At 41.4% G+C, this 26909-nt stretch overlaps 1 protein-coding gene across 2 annotated transcripts in view; it reads right to left on the bottom strand.

Annotated features, from left to right (window-relative positions):
- LOC309712611 (testican-2) overlaps nt 1–25199 on the bottom strand; it is a 48055-nt gene extending 22856 nt beyond the window's left edge. The window contains exon 1 of one of the 2 annotated variants that reach the window (XM_082543528.1): nt 24884–25199. In XM_082543528.1, coding sequence (XP_082399654.1) covers nt 24884–25060 — 177 coding nt within the window. In that variant the 5' untranslated portion in view covers nt 25061–25199. Of the gene's footprint in view, nt 1–14848; nt 14882–24883 lie in introns of those variants that run through there. The other variant, XM_082543529.1, reaches the window with a different exon arrangement.
- Between the last annotated feature and the right edge of the window lie 1710 nt (nt 25200–26909).

Genomic DNA, 26909 nt, shown 5'->3' with positions numbered 1-26909 from the left:
TTTAAATCAAATACATTCATCTCATTCATGTTAATTGTAATTGAAAAGAGAGAGTAAAGATGCTAAAAGTAAATAATGGTGCCAACAAAACCTTGGGAGCTCTTTAGCCCTAGGTTTAAAAGTAATATAAATAATAATAACTAGAAAGAGTTTGCCTAAGGCCCAAAAACACAGTGGTTTCACCTTGAGGTTATTATTTATTACCACTGCTATTTAAATTGTACTTTTTAGCTGATGACGTTCTTTTATACTCTATATATTATTGCAAGTCAAAAGCACAACATCCAGTCAAATTCTGCATATTTTTATTATCTGGCTCCACATGTTGCACTGCTGTGGTGTCTATTTTATATCCATTTTGTTGTCCCTAGGTACAGGTTTGGTAAAAAACTAAACCCTAACAAATTCAGTAACAAGCTTGCTCTTAATTAAAAAAATTAAATCAGCCTTTTTTCAGACTCTGAGATAATAATATATTTGTTTATTTCTCTTGAGAGTTTACGCTTCTCTTATTTCATAATAAAATAAAATTTTAGTCTTATATGAGCCAGCCTGAGATCATCAAGCCAGACTTTCCAGGCTGTTCCCTGTCAGGGATTTGTTCTGGAGGTGACTTTGGCTCTGAAGGTCTCAGATTTAGTGTGAATTCCCCTGGAGAGATCAGGCTTACTGTCTCCTTACAAATCTCCAGATCTAATCGTTAAAAAAATATATATTCTTTTGAAAAAGCCAAAATGTGGGTTTGTACAGAAATTTAAGTATTCCCTTCTTCTTATTTTCTTTTTAAACCACAAAATGTTTCAGTGTTTATAAAGAAAATGCACAACTGGAGAAGCAATACCGTGGTTTTGGAAATAAAACTTGATTAATTTTTCTCACAGAGGATTGTGCGTGACTCATAGTTGGAGTGCTGCTAAGGCTTGGATTAGCATGCAGCTCTCTCTGCTGAATAATCAGTACAGCACAACTATGACAGAAAATATCTGGTTCTTTGATAAAAACTTAGACTTTAGACCTGCCCGTCACGCTGAACTAAAACTAAAACTTAAAGCCATAACATGGACCCACAGGATGAAAAGCATTACAACACAGCTTATAAAACTAAAGCATTAAATGTCCTCTCTGTGAGCTAGGAAATTACAAAGTATTAAAAACGCGCTCCATTATTAGCAAAATATGTATCATCACAAGTCGCACGTAAGATTTTAACAGGATAAAAAAAAAACTGTTTCTTTTTCTATCCATCCATCCATCCATCCATCCATCCTCATCCGCTTTGTCCGGGGCCGGGTCGCGGGGGCAGCAGCCTAAGCAAAGAGGCCCAGACCTCCCTCTCCCCAGCCACCTCCTCCAGCTTATCCGGGGGAATACCAAGGCGTTCCCAGGCCAGCCGAGAGATATAATCTCTCCAGCGTGTCCTGGGTCTGCCCCGGGGCCTCCTCCCGGTGGGACATGCCTGGAACACCTCACCCAGGAGGCGCCCAGGGGGCATCCTTGTCAGATGCCCGAACCACCTCAGCTGGCTCCTTTCGATGTGGAGGAGCAGCGGCTCTACTCTGAGCCCCTCCCGGATGGCCGAACTTCTCACCCTATCTCTAAGGGAGAGGCCAGCCACCCTTCGGAGGAAGCTCATTTCTGCCGCTTGTATCCGCGATCTCGTTCTTTCGGTCACTACCCACAGCTCGTGGCCATAGGTGAGGGTAGGGACGTAGATCGACCGGTAAATTGAGAGCTTCGCTTTTACACTCAGCTCCCTCTTCACCACGACGGACCGGTGCAGCGTCCGCATTACTGCTGCTGCAGCCCCAATCCGTCTGTCGATCTCCGGCTCCCTTCTCCCATCACTCGCGAACAAGACCCCGAGATACTTGAACTCCTCCACTTGGGGCAGGAACTCATCCCCGACCCGGAGTGGGCACTCCACCCTTTTCCGGCTGAGAACCATGGCCTCAGATTTGGAGGTGCTGATCCTCATTCCCGCTGCTTCACACTCGGCTGCGAACCGTTCCAGTGCGAGCTGGAGGCCCTCACCCGATGAAGCCAACAGAACCACATCATCTGCAAAAATCAGAGATGAGATTCTGAGGCCACCAAAGCGAAAGCCCTCCGCCACTTGGCTGCGCCTAGAAATCCTGTCCATAAAAATTATGAACAGAACCGGAGACAAAGGGCAGCCCTGGCAGAGCCCATCACCCACCGGGAACGAGTCCGACTTATTGCCGGCAATGCGAACCAAGCTCTTACAACGGTTATATAGGGATCGAATGGCCCGTAGCAATGGGCCAGACACCCCATATTCCCGCAACACCTCCCACAGGACACCCCGAGGGACACGGTTGAATGCCTTCTCCAAGTCCACAAAACACATGTAGACTGGTTGGGCAAACTCCCATGCACCCTCAAGTATCCTGGAGAGGATAAAGAGCTGGTCCAGTGTTCCGCGACCAGGACGAAAACCGCATTGTTCCTCCTGTATCCGAGATTCGACTAACGGACGAACTCTCCTTTCCAGCACCCTGGCATAGACTTTCCCAGGGAGGCTGAGGAGTGTGATCCCCCTGTAGTTGGAACACACCCTCCGGTCCCCTTTCTTAAAGATGGGGACCACCACCCCGGTCTGCCAGTCCACAGGTACTGCCCCTGATCTCCACGCAACATTGCAGAGGCGTGTCAACCAGGACAGCCCTACAACGTCCAGAGCCTTCAGGAACTCGGGGTGGACCTCATCAACACCAGGGGCTCTGCCACCAAGGAGTTGTTTAACTGCCTCAGTGACCTCGCCCCCGGAAATTGGCGGGTCATTCCCCTCATCCCCAGGCTCTGCTTCCTCCTCGGAAGACGTGTCAGTGGGATTAAGGAGGTCCTTTTTCTTTTTCTAAAGCTTTCATATTACTGTCATGAAAAATGTCAACTTTGTGACATTATATCTATAAGAAGTTAATATGTGAACCTCAAGCCAAATTTGTTTTTCCTTAGCTTTAAGCAAGGTCAGGGAAGAACTGCCAAACTCATCTTCACTGTTGCAGAAGTAGCTTCTAACATAAAGTAAACGGTGCAAGATAAGCCTCAGCAAGCTGTATCTCATAAAAGGACTTGAACTATCTTAGCTGCTGCACTGGTGCAAAGGGAATATTTGCAAACCAACTCTGTTTTTTTAGAGTGTGTCCCCGGCGGCACTGCGCTGGAACGATAATAAAAACTCTGCGTCCCCAGGCTGTATCCATGCTGACCCATTTCTCTGTGTGTCAGGACAGAGAGGATCAACTATTAAGCAGTTACAACTCGGCACAAGGCCCAGAGAGGACCCCGAGGATCAGGTCTGTTCAGTTTAGCTCAGTCTTACTCTGCTCAGGGGACACGAAGACTGAGCTCTCAAGTCAAGCTGAACAAGTATAGCTGAAGGCTTAAATACAGTGTACAGAGGGAGGAGGTAAAGAGATAGTGTTAGTGTTTATACCTGTTTTTCTACTGTTTTTCTTAAAGAATGCATTTCACTCAAGAAAATGAAATTTCATTAAAACTCTTGGTTTTAAAGAAGCCCCTTTAGTTGGATTTACTGAACAGAGTTATGAAAAGCGGTTGCACACTACAGAGTCACTTCTAAGTATGCCCACCCTTAAGGTGCAGGAAGCCGCTGCAGTTTTCTCCTGAACTATAGGTGTCAGCCTTCAGACTGATATAGGAAGAAAAGAAGTCAAAACCAGAAGCACAGACTTGCAAAAGTTTTTCCAAAAAGTTTTCAAACTGTTGCAACACTTCCCACTTTATATCTGCATATCTCTGAGCTTTGTAGTAGAATATCATTAAAATGGCAGCAAAAACCAACACGATGATTCGTGTCTTCAATGCAGCTGCAGCGGCCGCGGCACAACCTGCCAGGTTAGGAAAATCAAGAGGTGCACGACCAGTTGTTCATTGCCTAACGCCAGGCCACAGCGGTTTGCGGTGAACATAAAAACATGCTAAGAAACTTAAAAAGCCATTAGGTAAACCTGCCAAAACATAGCATTTTGGTGATAACATGAATAAATCAAATAAATGTAAACTGTTTCTTAGGATTTATTTAACATGGTTGTATAGAACCACTTGACATAACTTTGATGTAAAATGTTCTATTTATGAACCACAATTCAAATTATTTTAATATTATTTATTCAGAGTGTGTTTGACTTTGTCTGTACTCGAATTGGATTTTATATTTTTTAGCCATTTTTTCTAATCGTATTTGTGTCACACTAATGGAGCTGGATTGAAAGGGGGAAAAAAATCACTACTATTAACAGTGATGTCGTATAAGTGCTAAGCTATCATGCAGGTGAAACCAAGGGTGTAAAAAGTGTCAGAGCAAAGACAAACAATGCGTTGCACAAAAGTACAAAAGAGACACTAACCTCAACTTCCTGTGGCGATTAAAAGCAGCAGCGAGGGAGACAAAAGAGAGACATTGTTAGAGACAAAAAAAAGACACTTTTCAGTTTTCATTACAGGCTTCCATTTAACATAGAAAGAGTTTATAACAGTTATGGCAGCAGTTAAACTGTCAGCCCTTAATGCATTCTGATTGCAAATACATGCCTTAGTCTCACTCCTCTCCGGGGACAACATAAGACATTCACAAAGGATTATGAGCGCCTATTAACTGAGGATGATCAGCTGCCACTTCTATGAGCTGGCAGGCGTCCTGAACACTAAGGGCCCATTCTCTGGATGTTTACAAGCAAGTGCCAAAAGCCAGCTTCCTGTAGCTCAGAAGTTATGGATAAGCCATGACATATAGTGTCAACCTTGGAAAAATACAGGCAAATTGGTGGAGGAATCTTCAAAGTCAACAGACGGATGTGATTTAGATGGGAGTTTTTTTTTTTATAGTTGCAGCACACACACGCACAAACACACACACACAGAACATTTACTAAGCGTAGCAGTGACAACACAGACAGATATAGCTTCTGTAAAGTACAACCTTGACTTAAAAGGGGAGTGACTGCTTTCCTTTCATTCCATTTTACCGTCTTGGCTTCGGTCCAAGGGCATTACACATCAATACCCACCACAGCCTTTCCCCGTGTGTTTCATCATTCAGCGCTCTGCTGCGTTTGAAAGAAATATAGCACTGCATGGTTTATTTCAGCAGCTCAACCCTGTAAAATATACCTAATTCACACACCCACAGCCATACCTGTCTACTTAACAGAGCTGTGACAGCATCTTAATATATCACCACGGACATTTTACAGGCCTCACAAGGACAAGCCAAAAAGCCAGCGAAAAGGCTTTAAAAGACTGAGGTAAGAATTCATCACCGGTCCACAGCAGGACTTTAGATTTCACCTCGGAGACAGTTTCTTTACAGTAAATACTTTCCCAGTGGCAGGAAAATGTCCTGGTGCTACATATACGAGAAGCAATATCGCTCTTTGCTATCCTCCAAATGGGCTGAATTTCTGCAGGGAATCATAAGAGGAGAAGAAAAAGAAACTTATAATGTGTCGTGTGAATCGTAAACACCCCCGCTGCTGTATCAAATGACTTTTTTATTCCTTTTTCAGATCTGCATCTTCGCATGACATTTCGAAGGTTATAACTGAATCGTTTAAGTTTCAAGTTGACACTGCGACATAAACCGAGCAGAAATAACTGCTAAGTGTTTAAATTAGGCACGAAATCAGGTTTTGCAAACATGTGGGAAGTGTCCGGGTAGAATATGATTTAAAAAAAAATCTGAAAACAAGTGAACTAAGATTCCAAGACTGTAAAAGCATCACATGTAACAATTAATTAATTATTTTCAAGTCTGCTGCAATTACCCAGCTCACAGTGCTGCCAGGACCAACGGGAGCCCGACATAATGTCCTAAAGGCTGGAGTGCTTATCGTCTCTCAGCAGCAGTGTGACAGCAAGGACACCAAGCTGAGGCTGTCTTTAGTCCTTCACCAAGGTTGAGAGCTAATGCTGTCCCACTGAATCCGAGCCAGGCTGCTGCAGTTCAGAGCAAGCTCAGACGAGAGGGAAGGAGGAGGGTAAAGATCAGGGAGCAAGAGGGTGTGATATTCATGGTGGCGATCCCTTGAGTTATGTGATTCATATCACACAAACCACCTCTTCTGCCATTTGTCAACAAGGCTGTAATGCAGCCGGTGTAAAACAGAGCCAGGAGGCTAATGGAGCTTGACTATCCAGATGCTGCGACTGCTCCCCCTGGACTGCTCGCCGGTATTAGGCTGACAGCATTTGGCCGCAAGCCTGACTGCGTTCTCCTGAATTAACGTCTACCTCATGTCGCCTGAGCCCGTCTGCTGGGGACATAAATACCACTGCTAACCCTGAACCAGCCAGCCCCAACATCACCAGTGCAAGACAAGTGCACACTCATGTCCTGAGGAATGACACCAAAATCAGTGTGGCTGCTGCAATGGGTAGCATGCATGCACATCCTTGTCCTGAGCTGTGATGCCAAACCATAGAGGGAAGCTGAACTTACTTTGGCAGGATATTGGGATATAAAAAGCATAAAAAAACATAAGTTTGGATGTTTGAAAATGTGACGTGCATGCAACATTTGCAGAATGGCTAGTGTTAGGAGTGTCCGTAGTCACCCTACTTTCAACAAATGTGAAATGATAAACAAATATGTGATTTCATGTGATTAAAATAGTCATACGGCACCAAGAAAGTGGCATCGGGTCATGTGATGACATTACCAGCCACAAGAATGGCATCTGGAGGCTGTAGGACAATGGCTGCATCGGCGTTCGTTAAGCTAATGAAGAAAAACAGCTTCAACAAACATCTATCCAGCTTTTTAACCAGTTATAGGTTGTAGTAGGGCTGGAGCCAGTCCCAGATGTACACCCCAGACAGGTCGCCTGTCCATCACAGGGCTGCTTCACCAAACATGATAATCCTAAAATAAAAATGGCACCAAATTTCGAGGAGAAAGAGCTTGCCAGAACAGAACTGTCAGAGAGTGTGAAAACGAGAGAATCTCTCCCCAAGAAAGCTACAAAGCAAAGCTAACAGACTGCGAATGTCATAGGATTTATTTAGATAAATGGTTAACTGTACTCCACCTTCATAAAAATAACCTCTTGCACATTGCTAATCCAACACTTTTACTCTGAATTGATCCAGAGTTTTATTGCTGACCTTTAAAGCTCAAACATGTCTGTGATATCACAGCTTTTTGGGCTTACAGGAATAGGCAGTCACAGCTAGCAAGCTCTGAGTGGTGTGAATCGTTTTGAGTCTTTGCTTATGGGATTAACATGTCTTAAAATGTGTACTTCGTGATTTAAGATGGGTATCTTTGGCAAAGTAGATTTCATGGCTCATAGCTGAGGAAGAAAAAAAGGCCACTGGATTACCATCAGACACTCAGTGTTGTGTAATTGATATCGTAAAAAGAGATTTAGAGCCATCTGTAAAGTTCACGCAAGTCGAGTGTCTGCGGTCAAGTGCAATTCAGTGGCAAACCCTACAGCCTTGACACTTTTAACACAGACTACATACTGCGCAGTAATCCAAAAATGACGAGAGTATTTATGTTCAAATAGAAGATTTATTAAAAAGGAAGGCAGGTTTGTGGGCTCTAAGTGAGAGATCTTAGCATCTATTCTACACCACTGCAAAGATCCATCATGGTGCATGCATATTGCTTGCTCCATCGCTGCAGCTCATCTGCATGTAATTGACATTGATGGTACAGTCTGGCCAGACTGGAAATCAAGTGGTCCTGCAAAAATCTAAAAATCCCATCAATCAGCATGTTTATCGCTAACTATATTTACTTTTGATTTATTTAGATCCAGATGCAACACTTTACACATCAACAGTAAACAAGTCTCAGCGCCGCCTTCTGCCGAAGTCTGCCGCCGTTCACTCAGAAACAGACACACTGATCAGGAATTTTTAGTTAGGAAGTTCTGCTTTCCAGGTGAAATCCCTCACTCTCAGGGCAATAACTGCATGCTACATCCTCCACAGTATTCCTTATTGGTATTCTGAAGATGATATTTGCAGTGAAGACATCACTTAAGCAGCAGGATATGAGTTAGAGGTTAAATGATGACTTGGACATTTTGCATTTCCCCCACTTGTCATTTATCCAGCTTCATGAAGTCATTTACTCTGCCGCCGACTGGATAAACACAGGCTGATGGATGGACTAGTGATCTGGCTCATGTCTGTAATGAACGAAGAACTACAAGAGGCTCTCCTCAGCTGATTGCTCCACACTGTGCTGGAGCTGTGTCATCCCATCAGATCACTCAGTCTTCGCCGCCTAGCTGACTGGCAGGACATTGTCGGCTCGTCATTCCTCCAGCTATCTTTTGCACGGTAATGTGCTTTGCCTGATTAATGTAGCCGAATTAGCTATGTCTCCTTACCTACTTTAAATTGCAGCAAAAGGGCACTCAGGCGGAGGCTTTCGTAATTTTACATTCCACCCTCCGTGTCTCTGTAGTTACCGGGGAGCAGCGGGAGTGTATCTTGCCTTTGCCATGTCATTATGGCGCCTTGAATCAGCACGCTGGGGCCTAAGTGGTGGAGGTAATGTCTCGTTCTGTTTGTACCCTGCCGTCTTTTAGAATGACAGAGAAATGAGCGAGACACTAATGGTGAAGACCCACCACAGACTGAAACACTTAGAAATGCATTAGAGCGTTCAAAAATGACGCTGTGAGCCTTACGGCCCGAACCCATCGACTTTAGAGTGGCAAAACATTCCGTTTTCACTTAAACATGCAGCAGAAATCACAAGGCAACAGCTAAGTACATATTTTCATATCCCCTCTGATCCCACATGGCAACTTATGTGGTTTTAAATGCAACAACTCCTCAAATCACTTTCACTTTGGCAGACCCTTACATGATCTTTGGTTGCATCACAGTTTGTTTAGGGTGATTACATACCGTCTACTCTATGAAAGAAGCATGAGATTTTTCATCACACTCCAAAGACAAAAATAAGAAATCCACAGAGAAAAATGGGGGGGGGGGGGGGGGGGGGTGTCTTGATTGCGGCAAAATACCAGGGCATTATGGGATTAAGTCGCAGCCCAGCAACACAGAGCTGGATCAAATTGATCATCTGAGCCGGAGTGCTCGGGGGGCCTGCAGGCGAAGGACGCGTATTGTTTCACAAGGTAAGACGCCTGCCTGCAATGCAGTACAGTACAGAGCACAATCTGCAGCCATCTCTACACACTGAAGGGCATGTCTCTTTTCCCGAGCCACAAAAAAAAAAAAGGCAAGTGCCAAGCGTGCATCCATCTGAAACGCTCGCACGGTGCTGCTGAAATGCAGAAGTAATAAGGATGAGTGAGGAGAGGAGATCAGCTCGTGCAGATGAATGCAGATAATTTAACCAACCGGCAAAAACATTTTCTAGTTTATTTATAGCAAAAATAAAGGAGACTTATTTCAACCCTGAAACAAAAGTCTGAAAAACATTAAGAGCTTCTCCCGTCGGCTAATAAGATGAAAATTTCAGGAAGTTGCATCACAGAAATAAACCTTTTCTTCTCAGGAGCCCTCTAGCTGTGGTCTCAAATCACTGATGAAGTGACACATCAAACACTGGTCAGGCTCGGTTTTCTACAGTAGAGGCTCCATGGTTGAATCAAGGCACTGCATGCTCTGAGAGATGCAGTAATTGGAGAGGAGGAGGAGAGCACAGATGCAGGAAAATGGATTCTGTTGGGCCCCACTGCTGAGCCAAGCAGAACCCCAGAACAGTCTCTGCATCATCTTATCGCTCCTTCCACCCCATTTGCAAAACAAAGAAGCAGAAAGAGAAGAGAAATCTCTGGTTCCCCGCATGATATTCTTCCTTCTCGTTTCTTTAAGGAAGCTTTACATGTTATTGGTCCTTGTATCTTATCTCTGCTGAATGCATCATTGTCATCAGGTTGTGTACCTTCTGTCTTTAAGCATGCTGTTGTGCAACCTATTATGAAAAAGAAAAATCTTGACCCTAATGCTCTCACTAACTACAGGCCGATCTCTAAACTCCCTTTTATTTCCAAAATATTGGAAAAGGTAGTTCTAAAACAACTTCAGGCCTTTTTAGATGCAAATGGTATTAATGAAAAGTTTCAGTCTGGTTTTAAACCTCGCCACAGCACAGAGACAGCCTTACTTAGAGTTTTTAATGATCTTCTTTTAACTGTAGATTCTGGATATTCTGTGGTCTTAGTTTTACTTGACTTGTCTGCTGCTTTTGACACGGTTAATCACAACATTCTTCTATCAAGATTGGAACATGTTGTTGGTCTCAAAGGTACGGTTTTATCTTGGTTTAAATCCTATCTCTCAGAGAGGTCGTTCTCTGTTGCTATGGGGCAACACTCCTCGGCTTCTGCCCCTATTTATTGTGGTGTGCCTCAAGGGTCCGTGCTCGGTCCTGCTCTTTTCTCTTTGTACATGTTGCCGTTGGGATTAATTTTTAGAAAACATAACATCTCCTTTCACTGTTATACCGATGATATCCAGATTTATTTACCTTTGAAATCCGATGTGACTGCTTCTTTGCAACCTCTGTTCAACTGTTTGCATGAAGTAAAAATTTGGTTATCACATAATTTTCTTACATTGAACGAGAATAAGACCGAAATCATAGTCTTTGGTAGTCACACTCCGCTAGACCAGTTAGCTGACGCCCTAGGCCCTCTCGCTAGCCATCTTTCGTCCACTGTAAGAAACCTCGGAGTGTTCCTGGATGGCTCTTTTAAACTCGAGAAACAGGTGTCCACTGTGGTAAAAAACAGCTTTTACCAGTTGCGTCAGATTTCCAAAGCAAAGCCGTTCCTTCCTTTAAAAGATCTTGAAAAGCTTATCCACGCATTTATTACATCCAGATTGGACTACTGTAACTCCCTCTACTCGGGCCTCCAACACTCCTCTCTTTGCCGGCTCCAGTTAATTCAAAATGCAGCTGCGCGTCTTTTAACAGGTACGAGAATTCATGAACACATAACTCCAATTTTAGCCAAATTACATTGGCTCCCTGTTAAATATCGTATAGATTTTAAAATTCTTTTGTTCACTTTTAATATTTTGAATAATTTAGCGCCCAGTTATCTTTCTGATTTACTCCATTCATACAATCCCAACAGGGCACTTAGATCATCCAACCATAGGCTCCTAGCACAACCTAGGACTCGAATGAAGTCGAGAGGCGACCGGGCCTTTGCATCCGTGGCACCCAGACTCTGGAATAACCTCCCCGTTCATATTCGCACTGCCGAGTCTATCCAGTCTTTTAAATTACGTCTTAAAACTTATTTTTTTACTTTGGCTTTTGATTCTGTCTAGTTGGCTGTTTTAGCTTGTTGCGTTGTTACCTATTGTTTGTTGTCCTCTTCTATTGTTTGTTTTAACTGTCTCATGTTTTTATTGACTGTGAAGCACTATGGTCAACACTGTTGTTTTTAATATGTGCTATATAAATAAATTTTGATTTGATTTGATTTGATTCAGGTTGAGCTCCACACACATATGCCCCAGGGAGCTTGCAGCTTATGCAGGGCCGTCTTTCCTGTGCTGAGCTATGCTGCTTCTGCATACAATATTAGCAGAAAAAACCCATAATAAGACGAGCTGAAGCATGCGGCTCCACAGAGACCAAAATATCTAAAGCCAGTGAGCTATTTTCACTTTGTAGTAGGTAGACTCATCGGTATTGATTGGCAAACACAAAAAGTTATCAGCATACATAAACAGATGAATGAGCTTAAATCTTGTTTGGTCCTGGCACCCTAACTTTACCACGGGAGCTTAAATCAATATTGGATGTGGGGGAGGCTAAGAAAATAAATTCCATGCCAATAAACTCTGAAAACCCGACTTTTTTGTCTGGAGGAATAAAACATGCCTTGCAGCTTTCACTACTTAAAATACAAGCTTTTCATTGATTTGGACATTTTCAAGGATTAAGCAACAGTTTTGAGGAGAAAATTCAACACTGCGTCTTTTAGTTTAATCCTCGGAAATTGTATGATATGCATTTCCAGATACAGTATCTCTCTTTATGTCCCAGAAGATTTTTTTTAAAGTGTAGAAGTGTATCAGTAGAAGAATTACTATTCCAAAGACTCCATGACTTTCTCTATCATTTACAGTGTTTTTACAGTAGTTTACTTGAAATACTTTTTTAGTCTTAAGTTAATATATCAAACTGCTTTTTCCTGGCTGTCTAAACATATTCACTCTTGCTTTAGAGGTTAGGTTAAAGTACAATCCAGGGAGGTAAGTGAGCAATGCTGTTTAGCCTTTAAAAAATATGTGAAAAAATGAAAATTCCATAGGAAAAGTAGCCCATCTACAACAATCTCCACAGCTGTGTCTATTCTGTGCATGCATGTGATCATTTTTCATCACTATTAGTACTGGCTGTGGTTTGTTGGCTTGCTGACTACCTTAATCCAACCTGCAGGACCTGAACAACCATCAGTGACCACAAAGCAGAATAATCTGAATTTAAGCTGGTAACATTAGTGCTGACTCAGAGGTTTTGAGCCAGGTTAACACGCTCACGAGCATGCCAAAAGTGTATTGACGTGCAGATGAAAATAGACTTCAATAAACAGCTGTTACAAGCTACAGCGCTCAGGTGTTTTAGGAGTGAAATGATGGAATGCTATCTTGTTTTAGAAGATTTATGTCTTTAAAACAAACCAGTGGGATTGGAGCTGAGTGAAACAGACTGACTAGGAAAGTCAGAATGTAAGAAGAGGCAAACAAACATTTTTGCACACAGAAAAAAAAATACCGACATAATTTTCTTTTACTTGGACGGATATGCAGTAGCCAAAAATCTGTGTAAAGCTTTTTTTTTATGCTGTACTGAGCAGCTGTGCAATCATTTGAGTGGACTGTAATGCACTGTCAGCATGTGTGTTCTGCAAACCTCTAAGAAAACTGTGATTACAATATACTTTTTATTACCATCTATCTTTGCCTGTGATTATTACTTTATTTGCCGTCTCCGAATTTTTAACAACTGTGCCTTCCGTTTGAAATAATTTGGGTCCGCTGACAAGTATGCTGAAGCTGCAGAACTCTTTTATAACTCTAAGTTTACAAATCAGCAGCATGGTTAAGAGAAGATAATTATGATAAGCATTCCTGTTGAAATGCCACGGGGATCTGCAGGGGTAGCTAAGTTAAATATGCTAGCTGGCTGATTACATTTAATTCCCCCCGTCTACCATGGCAATGAGAACAAATTGGGTTGTTGGGGCTGCTGATAGTACTAATCTCTGCAATGGCAATGGGATATTACAGTAAAACAGGAAGGCACATTGAGATGTCGCGTTATGGCTGTAGGAAGGACTACATCACGCTATAAATGAGATTCTGCTGGGTTCTTTCAACTGAGAAAAAAGCTATTAGTGCTTTAGCTCATTTCTCTATCCCTGCTATATGATTTGCTTGATTAAGGTCATTTCATTATGACTTTGTAGTGTATATCTATTACCCCGCCAACTCAATGAATTAACAGTCTCTGTCTTTCTCACACACACCAACAAATACATCTTCCAAAAGCCACACATACTAAATACAGCTTGAATATAGAAGGGATCGTAGGCCTTGCAAGCATGTCCTTGACACCTCTCTGTGGCTCGGCTCTCTTTGCTCCCCAGTATGGCTCCGGGGCAGTCAACCCCATCTCGTCCAACATGAAAATAAAACATACTCAAGACAGCAAAAGAAGCAGATTCTCTCCAGGCAAGAGCATGTCCTCTACGTTTTTGTAGCTGCCTGGCCTAATTGTAAAATACTTGCCCTGCTGTTTCAACAGTGAATGATTTGTGGCCTAAAGCAAAGAATCTATCAATGCCAGGTTGAACCTGAGAACCTTGCATTATTACACCCATTGGTACTGAACATAAGCAATACAGCTGTGTTTGCTTGGAGCATGTGTTTAGTGCAGCATGGACCTAGGCAATTCATAACAATAATGGGGTGGCCCCAAACACACATCTATAAAAATATATTAACAAAAAAAAACACCGTAGGCAGACCTAAATATATTCAGGACAACACTTTTCAGTAGCCCTAATGTATTTTTTCCTATCTAATGTATGCACTGTTATTTGTGTAGGCTTTTTTTCCCCCAGGTTTAGTACAATACACAGAAATAACAGGTCCCACTACTGCATTCTTACTGGAGAGTGTTTTCAGCAGGTGAAGCGATCCAAAGTGTTTACATTGTGTACAATAAGATTTGTTCAGATAAACAGAGAGGGATCTTATTGTAGTTTACTGGCGGATGAACTTCCCGGAGACAAATGCCAACCTCATCATTTATTTTGTCTGCGAGGACATGCATTATATTTTATTTGTCCAGCTTTTATACGGCTAGTGTTTAAAGCTATTATACAATTCAAAGTGAGCGGCCACAGTGAGTGTGTTTTTAAATAGACAGTAAAGTGGTTATCATGTGATCTAAAGTACAGACAGTCTTTGGGATATTGGATCTGTGGTATTTTAATCCTTGTATGTATTATTAACTAGTAATAACTAGTAGCCCGGCTATAATTATTGTAGTTTTACATTTTCCCATCTGACACTTGACTCTAGTTGTGGTTGTCAAGATAGGTGGAAGTGAGAAATATAGAAAAGCATGCAAAAGTATATTACTTCCATTCTCTGGCTATAGGGGAACAGCTATAAAATGAAATATTAAGTAACACCACTAGAGATTGTACTTACTGAAAACAAAGACATGACAACCACCTGTTAGTACAACTAACTGTAACAAAAACAAATTACTTGCCAGATAATTCAGACAAAAACACTCCAAAAAGGCGTAAACAACCCAAATGCATTCAAGAAGTGTGACTCAAACTACCTGAAGTGCCATTTGGCAGACAGCTAGATACTATAGCCGCCTGTATCAGTATTCGTCTGTCATTTAAAGCATCAACACCATTAATCCAGCCTTAATACAATTTAAATGAGATTCATACAAAACAAAATAGTCAGCAAAAGAGAAAACAAATGTGTTGCTAAGCTGTAAACCTTTTTAATTTCTGCTTCAAGCTGTGAATTTTAACGTGTGATTCGGAAGCTAGTTTCCAGTGAATATGTGAGGAACTGCATTTTTTCTACTTGAACTCTGGCTGTATTTTTTCAGTTACTGAGACTCCTGTTTGTTGAAAGTGTAAAATTAATAATACTCATGTCCCTGAAAACATGAGTCAATGGGTTTTAGTGAATTGAGATCTTGCAAAAAGCACTGAAGTGTCAATTATCTTTTTCCAAACTAAAGATATAACTGAATAAAAATGATCTCTGGGGAGGATCTCACATTAGATACACATTGAACAAAAACACAGCCATTTCCATCAGAAACAAATTACCTGTTAAAATCATGCAGGGTCTAGTTTTGATTTTCTTTTCTTTTTAAATTTGTTTCCCTTTGTTGCTTAATTTTAAGTTTTCCTTTTTGCTTGTGATCCTGGCTACCAGCATAGCTGCAGGGATGGCAATGTTATGCTCAAGGACTCATAGTTGGTCCACAGCTCAGATATATGGAGTCAATTTTTGTGAGCAATTACAGATTCCTGATGATTATTAAACAGATTAAACAGTTTGGAGTAATAATTATTGGATAGATTGCCATCAAATTTAGGAAAAACTTCATTCTCCCCTTGTGAAAAGCAATAGTGACTTTTCATAATCATTATTATTATTAATATTATTATTATTATTATTATTATTAACTCTATGATTTTTCCCAGACTTTCACATTTTGCTATAGACTCGAGAAAAGCAGTGGTATCAGACTTTTTCTTCTTCTTCTTCTTTTGGCTAAAAATTGATCATTGGTTGAATTTTGGGTGTGCCGCCCTGCCTGCCATGAGAGAAGACAGACACACAAGCAGAGTGGCAGCATTCGTCGCTCTGTGAGCAGCAGGCATAGAGGAGCTTCACCAGTACAGAGACAACTCTCAGGCAGATGCCACTATAAATAATGCATGAACAATAGAGCCAGCAGAAGAACCTTGGAACAACTAATTATTCAGCCCGACATTTCAGCAACTCACAGCGAAGTTAATAGCTAAAAAAGATGGAATTCAGGCCATGATCGCTGCTGATGTGAGTTAACACTGACGTTGTAGGAACAGCCAAGCTCCATTATGAGACGCATTAATCTACACCTAACACAACAAGTTGCTTTCTCTTGCTCATACTAAAACAAAACTAAAATGCATGTTTGGACTGTTCAGAAGATCTTTATGAAAAAGCAAATGTCTTTCTCTTGCTACCCAGTGATAAGTGCTCCTCCATAAGAGCAACTACAAAAAAAGCACTCTTTCCACTCAATTAAGAATCACCAACGGTGGTGCTCCTCCTACTATGAGTCGAATCTGAGTAGCCCCAAACACTCGCAGCAAACCTCGGCACCGGTAAAAGACATGCATGGTAATCACAAGAGGACAAAAAGGCATCTCATTCCACCACTTCTGCCATTTTGATCTCATTAGTGTGCAACGAGAAAAAAAACACAGATAGCTGATGTGATAGGCTGATCAGATTCACAGCAGAGGAAATACGGATAACTATTAGCTCGTTTAACGTTTATGGTTTGTCTCATCTTAATTTTCAACCCTCGCTCTGTCGTTCACTTTTAACTGGAAATAGGCCTCATTATCATATTTCCAGCAATTGCATACTGTTTTCTTCCCCTAATTTTTCATATCCGTAATTACATTGGCTGTTAGCGCAGGAGCATAAATCCTGTGGGAGGCTAATAAATGGCTGAGGTTGATGACAGGAGCAGAAAAAACCCACAGCTGGCAGTGTGTCTTTGAGCTAAGTAAAGGAGCTCAGTGTCATGATGAAACAGCATCATGTTTGCCGTTCATACGCAGAAAAAACAGGGTGAGCCCTGGACTTGCATTTATCAGAACCCTCACTTTGGAGCTGTGCTGATGTAGGATCAGCGGCCGGCTCATCGGCTTCGCAGAATGACTTTAATCTGTGAATGAAGCATTAGTTTGTTTGCTGCAGCACAATTAGTAGTCAAACACTGGTTTTCACAAGCCATTAGTGACTCCAGAGGGATTATGCTAGGCAGCACCACCTTAGCTTTGTTGCGGCCTGTCACAAAATAGATAAAGATAAATATGAAGACTTGGCCCATGGCCAGATCCAGCTGCTAAATGGGCAAATCTGGCTCAGTGGACAGTAATGTGTGAGCGTTGACGAGAAGCAAGCATTGTGTCGCAGAACATTATGAGCGTTTTCGCACCTGTGCTGTTTAGTCGGTTTAAATCAAACTCTGTGGACGTGTAATCGCACTTCGAACGTGAACAAACTACAGTTTGGCTGGCTGTCGAGATTTATTCTGACCCCTCACATGTGTTATACTCTGAGTTTGCATTGATAAACTCTGGGAGGAGGTACAGGGTGCCCTTATTTATGTATAACCGCCATAAATATTGTTTTGCTTCTCTGTCAGTTAAACTGATAAATGATCAGCTTGTGACTGAATGACAGAGAAGGGGAGAGGTGTTTGAGGTTAATTGTTTTTTAAATTATTCATTAATTGTTACTTATTCCAAGGTCTGTGTGTCCATTTAGGGTTTTTGTCTTCATTTGTGTCGATGTTTGAGTTTCTAGATGCTGCAGATGTCGTAGTCCTTCAGTCCTCCTGGTACTCCTGCCAATTTTTCTCACTCTCCACCTCTCTCTCTCTGCTTGTGTGTGTGTATGTGTTGTGAATGGTATGGTAGGATAATTGAGAGAATCTCCCACTAAACATCAGGTTGGCATATTTTCTATTTCAATTATTGGATGCTTTTGTGTTTTTGTGTGAGATAGAGGCCACACCTATGTGGGAGTGGAGATTTCATTCTAGTCCAGCTGCCAGCTATTTGGAGTTAGTTGATTAGTGATGATTTCAGCCCTTTTCTATAAAGGGTAGAGAAAACAGGAAGGAACGGTGTGTGTTGTAACACATTACCTTTTAGAAGCAGGATCCTCTTGGTCCCCACTCTCCGACATGGCAACATGACATCAACTCACCTGCTCCTTATCTGGTGATCAGTCGGCTCCCTTCAAATACTGAGGACATCCCATCAGTCGGTGCTTGAGCATTAAACGAATCACAGTCCGTGTGTACGCACCTCTCACCATTCTCTCTTCTGTCCAGGAGCCTGCACTGTTTTCCTTGAGGAGGATTTGTGCATTTGAGTTGGAAAGAGAGAAGTCTATTTTGCTATCGAGTCTAAAGATGAAGTGGAATCTATCGGACAGTCGGCTAGGATACTGTACATAGAGACCCTGGATGTTTTCCCTTTTTTAAAATACAATGTAAATAGTTTTTTTTCACATCACTGTCAATAAATTGACCAATCTGCATTCTGGGTCTTTGATTGAGTCCTGCCTGCTCTCAGAGTATGACAGCAGCTGCCTGATACAGAATGATTTTCACCTATGGACGACAATAAAGTTATCTTATTTTAAAAGGCTACAAATGTACAAAATCATCAACTGATTCAGACTAGATTAAACAAAGTTGGGGGGGAAACACCATAAGAGTGGGTCATAAGCTAATTGTTCCTGATCAGCCCTTTGAATCTTAATCACATGGAGTAAAGTAGTTAACCCAAGAAGCTATGCAACAGCTATTTAATTTATTGCAGGAGACTGCCTGAATATGGAATAAAACAAGTATTAGTTTATGCAGTGCAAAAAGTAACGCTCAGCCACAACCCCAGGAGATTTACTGATCTTATTGCTAACCAGCTGATGGCTCATATCATACCCTTTTAGGCATCCTGTTTGTAAATCTCATATGTGGCAAGCTATTCAAGTTGCTTTGCCTGGTCTACATTTGCTGCCCACCTGCAAACCGCTTTGCAACCCTCCGACTGCAAAACATTTGCCACCATTGCTCCAAAAGGGAAGACGGCATGTATAATGTGCTGATTATTTTTTTTCAGTTTGATTAGTTGATTGATTAATTGTTTGGTTTATTAAGTCTCATAAAGGCACTTTTGAAGTCTAATCAAATGTCAAATGAACAGCTTGAATCAAACTAATTGTGTGGATTAAAACTTGAGCTTGAAACTTGTAACTAACAAACACACTGCCAGGTATGTCAGACGAACCATCACTTGAGCTCATTGCATGTCTACATCTAAACACACTGCATTTATAAATAATAAACAGATTTTTAATAATAAAAGAAATTATTTTTGCTGCCCTGAAGCTCGAGCTGGTTCGGTTTATAAAACACTGTTGTTCTCCCTTTCTACAGGCATTCCTTAATGAATATTGAAAATGTAGATTTAAGCACGCTGAGAGGCTTGGGTAAAATTGGAGTAGCACTTGCAGTTATCTAATTATTGCTCTTATCACTGTAGTAAATCAAATGAATTCCTAGCCAACAATAAGGCTAATGATCCCTCATATTTTTCTTCACTGTGACCACCTCAATAACCAAAAGAACCGAAGAGCCGTTTACCTAAAAAAATATGTGGCAATTTAGCCTCATTAAAAACAAAGCTGGCAGTAGAGCAGGTGCAAACTTTAAACAGCCCTCTGTGGTTGGCTGAAAGGCTTCATGGCTACTTAATGAGGTCCCTCTCTGCACTGCTCAGAGAGATGTAAGGAATCTGGCTGGGAATGAACAGCGCAGTATTGTTCACGCGAGTGATGGCCTGAGCTCCCACTGAGCAGATTCATCCGAATGCACCAGAATGCAAAGTGAAACTTGTGTTGCGATGAAGAAATACGACAAGTGCTCAAAGACTTCTTTTTTTTTAATCGAAGCTGTGGGCTAATTAAGCTGTGCGCCGTCATTTGCAACCTGTTCTCCTGCTTTGTGTGGCTGAATTTGTGCGAATCTGAGGGCAGGGGAGATTTGATATCTTGACACCAGCAGGATGTCATGATTACAGCTTCGACATTGACGCCTGTCATAAAGGAGCTTGTATAACATCCTGTGTATACCTTCTACATCTGCTGCTCTTATTGTTCTTCCTTTCAACGTTTCCTCATTATATCCCCATGCTGGTCCAATTGAAACACCACCCACCACTTGGTTTATAAAGCCCACATGGTGACCCCCGTCCTCCCCACTCTGTTTCATTTTATTTCGATGCAGGAATGAATATTCCTGTTTGCTGTTTTCACACCTCCTGTTTGCCAAGACAGCTAGTAAACAAATACAGCCCCTTCGCATTTCAGATGGTACGTCTTAGTGCCCGACAGAGCAGAGAATAGTCTCCTCTGAGTAGAACCAAGCCAACTTGGCTGCTTACAGTATCTCCTCCTGTGCTGTGGTTGAATTTACCTTCTTTTTTCTTTTTTTTTTTGGATGAGGTGCCTCTATACAAATGTATGAAGAGGGTTGAATGAGCAAGGGCTCAAGCCATCCCTATGCGATTATGCACACCCCCATCTGCTAAGAGCTTAGCTAAGAAATAGCCATGGTCAGCAACAATAGGAGGGCCCTAAGTGTACCAAGAAAATATCCCCACATCATTACACTACCACCAGCAACCTGAACTGTGCCATCCAAATTAACTCATCAGACCAAGCAACCTTTTTCCAATTTTCTCCTATTGACCAATTCTGGTGAGCCCATGTGAACTGTACCCTTCCTCTCAGTTATAGGCAGTCTGGCTATTTTCTTCTAAGCTGTCGCCGCAACAAGAAAACTGCTGCTCATTGGATCTTTTTTTTCCCAGATCATTCTCTGTAATCCCCAGAGATTGTTGTGTGGGAAAATCCCAGGAGTGGAAATACTCAGACCAGCCTGTCAGCCACCAACAGCCATGCTACATTTAAAGCTGCTTAAATCACCTTTCTTACCCTGTTTGAACATGTTGGCCATGGTTATTTTCCTAAATGATTTGACTGTTGAGTTGTTGCCATGTGTTTGGATTACTAGATAACTTTATTAACGAGCAGTTGAACATATATACCTAATAAAGTGACCGGTGAATGTGTAAGTGAATGTTGATGAAGACTAGCTGCTTAAACAACTAAATGACTGAATTATTCAGGAATCATTAAGGAAGCATTCCACTAATTTTATTCTGTTTTCTATTTTTCAGTTTGCTCAACATTCTACTTGGATTGTTCCACTGAGGATTTGGCAAAAGGGATGTTTGTATATTTAAATAATAATGACAATGAAGTAAAGAAAAAAACAAAACAAAAATAGGATTGAGAATTTTTATCATCGAGTCTTTAATTTAATTACACCCAAATAGTCAAATTAAAGCTTCTCAAATGAAAATAAAGTTTCTCACATCACTGCAACATTAACATCTTTTACTTTTGAGATTAAATTAAATGTTCTGCATGCTTATATTTTGAACTCAAGGAAAGGGGCTTGTGAAAAGTAAATGCAAACTTTCTTTCTACAGTGGACTTGCACTTCAGAGTGAGAAATAATAAAACAGCTGTCACTGCTGTGCTGAAAAAATGTTTCTACACTGAAAAATTCATCAGGAATACATAAAGAATCTGACCTTTAAGCAGAATCAACAATCACACTGATATCAATGAAATCTTATCATTGTCCTTCCCTAAATGTCATGAACCTTTTTCCCAATGGGCTTATGCTAGAGACAATAATAGACACTATATACTCCTTGTAGAGTATACTCTATACTGCTGGTTTTCAAACCTGTTTCTGGAATACCCTATCCACAGCCAAAAAAGGTTCATGCCCCATATCCCACAATTTGCACGACTCATTAACCATAAAAAGGATCCAAGTTAAACTGCAGTGAAATAAAGGTCAGCACAGTAGCATCTGCAAACTCCAAACTGGTTTTTTTTTCCTTTGTAAATACTCTCCATTCAACCCAGTTTCAATCGATATTTTTCTCCTCGTGGTCCATTCCCCGCTAGTAGGGCCTGCTCTACGGTTTGAGAACCACTGGAGTGAGCCTTAGCTGTAAGGCATTCACCAATCTTTTGCTACACAATCTTTTACTGAACTAAACTCAAGCTAAACTCAAATAGATTGAAGAAGACTCTCATGTCAAATCTTTTCTGCACACTATGGCTGGACGTGCTGCTAACTGCCCACAGAGAGGCCCCATATCGCTCTGTTCACCCTATCTGTCACTCAAACGCTGATCCAATCTAACAGGAGAGCCGAACTCCTCCAAACACCCGTGGAGATAATATTTAAATCTGCATGAAAGCACAAATTTGCGATTCAATTACAAATTCTCTCCAGTCGGACACATTCCTGCACGTCACCAGACATGGTCAGAGGTGCTGAAGCTTCTCTCTCTGGCAGACTCTGATAAGACTATGTGTCTGAGGTGATATTTCTCAGCAGTGAGATCAAACAGCTGTCCGGTTGTCAAGGTAGAGGCCTGGATCTAAGCGTTGCTAACCAACTCATCCTCAGAGATCTCGTGCATCCTGATTTATGCCATGTGTTCAGTCTTTTGGCAGTGACTATTGCAACCATGTGGCACACCCAGCGTCATAGGCTCCTGACCCTTTATAAGCGAACTGTCTCCCCCAGTGCCCACGTATCCCTCTCTTGGCTGCAGATGTTTTAATATCAACCTTCCTATTTATATCACTGAGGGAGGATTTAATATTAGAAACACATCAGAGTGTAACACAAGACAATTCACAGCAACAACACAAAGTGCAGCGATTCAGACCATCCACAGCACTGAATCAATCAATCAATCAACAGCTGTAAAACTGTCTTAACCTTTATAGAGACAGGATTTACTTATTTTTAGCTAGTGATCTGAGTGCTGTGCACATCCTCCCTTCGTTCAACATGTCTGCCCTGATTATATATGCTCTGACCAGTTATTATTGCCAGGGACTGAAATTGAAACCAGGTTCCAGTTGCCAAATTGTTCCACATAGTCCAAACCTTTGGAACTGTACGCCTCCAAGATCAATCAGTTCCAATAGAAATGCTGCCATATTTTTCTAACACAACCGTATTGCAAAACAATTGCACTGAACTCAAAGAAGTTGAGCCTATGCATGCATTTGTGCCTTTTTTCCTATCATCACAGCTAATAAACCTAAAAGAGGCCTGTAATGGCCTGCTTTTTTCCCAGGCAACAGACAACTGATCAGGAATCAATAGGAGAATCAATAAAGCATCTGACCTATAAGCAGAATCAATATTGGCTTGAGTGTCAGCATTTGTCCTTAATCACCACCAGTCACGGTGGGTGGGATTTGTAATTTGGTGATGAAAGAAAGAACTAATATTGTCAAATGGGTAATCAGTCAATGGGTAATCAATGCTGGTATGTACCAGTTGTGGATACTGGGATGGGATAAAGTTAGATAGAATCCAACTTTATATTCAGCTTCAAAAAGCAACACACAAAAATAAAAAATATACATTTGTGAAAGCACCATCATCACTGTCATCATTCCACCCAGTCCTCCTCAGTTAAAATGAGACCTTCATCATTACCCACCAACATTAAAACGACTTTCTCATCCTGAGCTTTCAAATATTTAATGGCACAAAAGACAGAAGAATTTGCCCACTATAAGGATCTGGATTGGTTCACACCTGTCTCCTTTGTGGTTTACAACAAGATAGCTGTTCTTATCATATCTCTTTGTATCAGTGTATTGTTGGCAGTGGTGGAAATAAATAAGCACGAATCTGATTTACAGGAAGCTGCACTACTGTGATGAAGAGCCTGCATTTATCAGGTGCATCATTTGTTGATGTTAAAAGGTTTCACAGCAGGATTTCGTGAAAATGTAGACCTATCCCGTCACAAAAAATATACGTGTCAAGATGTACCATTACTGGTGTGGTTGCTTGGACCATATACACAAAATGTATATGGTTGCTGTAACCTTACCCAGTTACCCTGCATTTAGGCCTATGTTCGTGATTAATATTTTAATCTACAAAATTCCAAAACAGTTCTCTGAAATTTGTGGAAATCTAAGGCACTATCTTCAAATAGTATTTATTTTGGTCCTTATAAAGCATATTTGTTTAGCTGCAATCTGCAAATGGTGTTTTTGCGTTAAAAAGGTTTTTTTGTTTTTTTTTTACCAATCATGGAGTTCCAGCTTTATTAACAATGTGACTAAATTTTGGCCTTCAAAATTTAGATATTTTAAATTTCATCACTTATTTTCCAGCTTTAGGGAGTATTACTCTTGAGCATTGGCCATGCTTGTTTTTTTAATATTTGATATTTTCTATTTATGATTTATTGACAACACAGGAGATGGCTTGCTGTGCTTCTTTTCAGTCTGAAAGCCCAGGAAGACTCCTACCTGTGAGCCCTACATTTACAATATGGCAGATCAATGGGAATTCATGAATAGAGATACGGTTCAGAGTATCACAGTTACCCAGAAGGAGCTTGGAAATAGCTTTTGAGACCATATGTCGTAGATTTCCTTTGGGTTTTACCGTATTCACTTGCATTCACTTGCAAGACGGTCCATAGACGAAAAGTGTCAGTTTTAACTGCAGGTATACGCAATAACATAGTTGCCATTCCCCCTTTATTAAAAAAGCAATAAATGTATAACATCGAATAGGATTAAAAAAATAAAAAAGAAGAAGGGTGAAATGAATCTGAATGGTTTCATGATCGATGCACGCACACGGACACACGCGCATTCATTCGGACCTCAGTCTAAGCTTAAATTCTAGCATCATGTGTAAATACTTTCATTTTTCAAAGTATTTCTCATGCACAAACTGATAAAACTGGGTATACGTGCACTTCGGGTTGACAGTTAACTGTGCGCAAAAATCACCTGAGAAACCAGCCTGCGCTTTCTCCACAGGGAACACCTCTGAAAGCCCAGTATAGGAAGAGCTAAAGACACGACAACGCATGCTTGTGTTAATTACACCAAATGCAACACTCACGTCTCTGAAGCGATTCCAGTGTTTGATCTTACGGCTGTACTGGGAGATGGTTGACAGCCATTGCTCATCTTCCATGAAATTCCCGGCTTTTCCTGCCTCTTTCCCACTTTTCACGTCCACCTGGAGCGAGACGCCCACCAGCAGACACAGGCAAGCAATGATTCTCACAGCCACCATGGTGCTCGGGCAGTGTGGTCTGGGATGTATCCTCTTGCTACTGCTGCTGCTCCTGCCGCTGTCCTCCAGCCAATGAGCCACATACGAGACTGCTGCTGCTGCCTCAACAGACTGAATGGAAATGAGAGAGAGAAAGAGAGAGAGAGGGAGGGAGAGAGGGAGGGAGAAGGAGAGTTAAAGGGGAGATTAGATCCTGCGCTAATCATTTATTTGTGCTCACTTTGAATCATTATTTCAGCGTCTTCTTGTTGTTGTTTGATTTACTTTTTCAGCCCACACACTCACACACTCAGAAATCCTAACAGTCACACTGTAAATGAATCATACAAGTAGAATAAATGTTTTCTGGAAGAATGCCATTTAGCCTACGCCTACAGCTGGGTTCAGACAGTGAAAAGGAAATGAGAGGAAAATTGCTGCAATTTAATTGATATTATAAGGAATTAGTGCCCACAACATGGTTCCTCGGACTACCAGTGGTCACTGAAGAGTCCCAAACGGCCTCATATCAACCGAGGTTTCATTTATGTTAAAATTAGCACCGGGAGAGGATGCCAATGTCAGAATCATATATTATCTCACTCTAAAATGTGACATCAGATATAAATGGACTCAAAACAATGCTTATTGTATTATATTGGATGTGTCATTACAGAAAATTTCATGATTCGCAACTTGTTCCCTTCTCCCAAAACCTGAAAGTGATATTTTCAAGTTTATTAAATGTTGACTTGTGAAGGTGCTAGTAAGCAGTGCCGGGTATCCCTCTTTTCAGTTAACTGACAGAATGAAGACTGGTGCCATTGTTTTTATCAAACTCTCTGACAAGAACAAATGAAGGAAGCAATCATCACAGCGTAACACACAGTCAGTTAAACATCAGGCATCTCAGCCTGTCCACCTGGAAAGCTTAAACCTCTGTGAATCAATTTCATCTGCTTTGATGCAAATGAAAGTGACAAGAAGTGTAGTGAACAGGCCTTTGAGTGAAACAGTTTGTCTTGGCTACGCTTTGTTTAAAACTTGCCTCTAACTGGCTGCCCATTGCAGACAGAAGGTTAAAACAGCAAATGGGTGGTGCTTCTGTGCAGAGATGACCATATAAGATACAACCACAATCTCAGACTAAGATGACTCAGATACATGGACAATGAGCACAAACCAGTTTGCAGACGAGCCTGGGCCTTTGCTAGCTATGGCAGGTTGGTAATACAGTACACTGGAAATTTAACATTTCTTTGAACTGTGTTGAGTAAACGCTCAACTGTTATTGAGTAATGTAACAATTTGTGCTGCCAAAGTGATTTTATGAAGTTATGAGTTAGCGTACTTATATACTTTATATACCTTCAGCAACACATGGGAAACACTAGCTGCCTCATTATTGTGTTGTGCATATAGATTTCCTAGTAGCTTAATCTATAATTATAAATCAACCTTTCTGATGTTGAAATGCCGAGACTTTCATTGGTTTGACTGCCTGCACCAAATGATGTTGTAAAGATGGACTGTGGAATGAAACAAGTTTAAATGTGTTGCGTTGCGGCTTTTATCCCCCATTCTTTATGACCTCTAGTTCTGCTGTAGCTGCACATCATCTTAAGTCTATCCACGTTATTCCTGCTGCTGCCTAAACTCTGCATGCCCTCTCCTCCTTCGCTCCCTCTGCTGTGCATCCCATCCCCATGAAGATAAACCTAATCCAGCCCTCTGCTCAGATTCATTTATGTTTAAGATTACCAATATTGTCCGTGGCTGAGTAGCCAGGGGGCAGGATCACATTTCTGGGATGCTGCTTAGCAGGCCAAACCAACTCTGACATTGCCATCAAAATAGTTGATGTGGCAGT

Source organism: Aulonocara stuartgranti, assembly GCF_965226115.1.
Source record: "Aulonocara stuartgranti genome assembly, chromosome: 8".
Lineage (NCBI taxonomy): Eukaryota > Metazoa > Chordata > Actinopteri > Cichliformes > Cichlidae > Aulonocara > Aulonocara stuartgranti.
The sequence above is the reverse complement of the archived record's forward strand: the minus strand, read 5'-3'. Positions and strand labels throughout refer to the sequence as shown.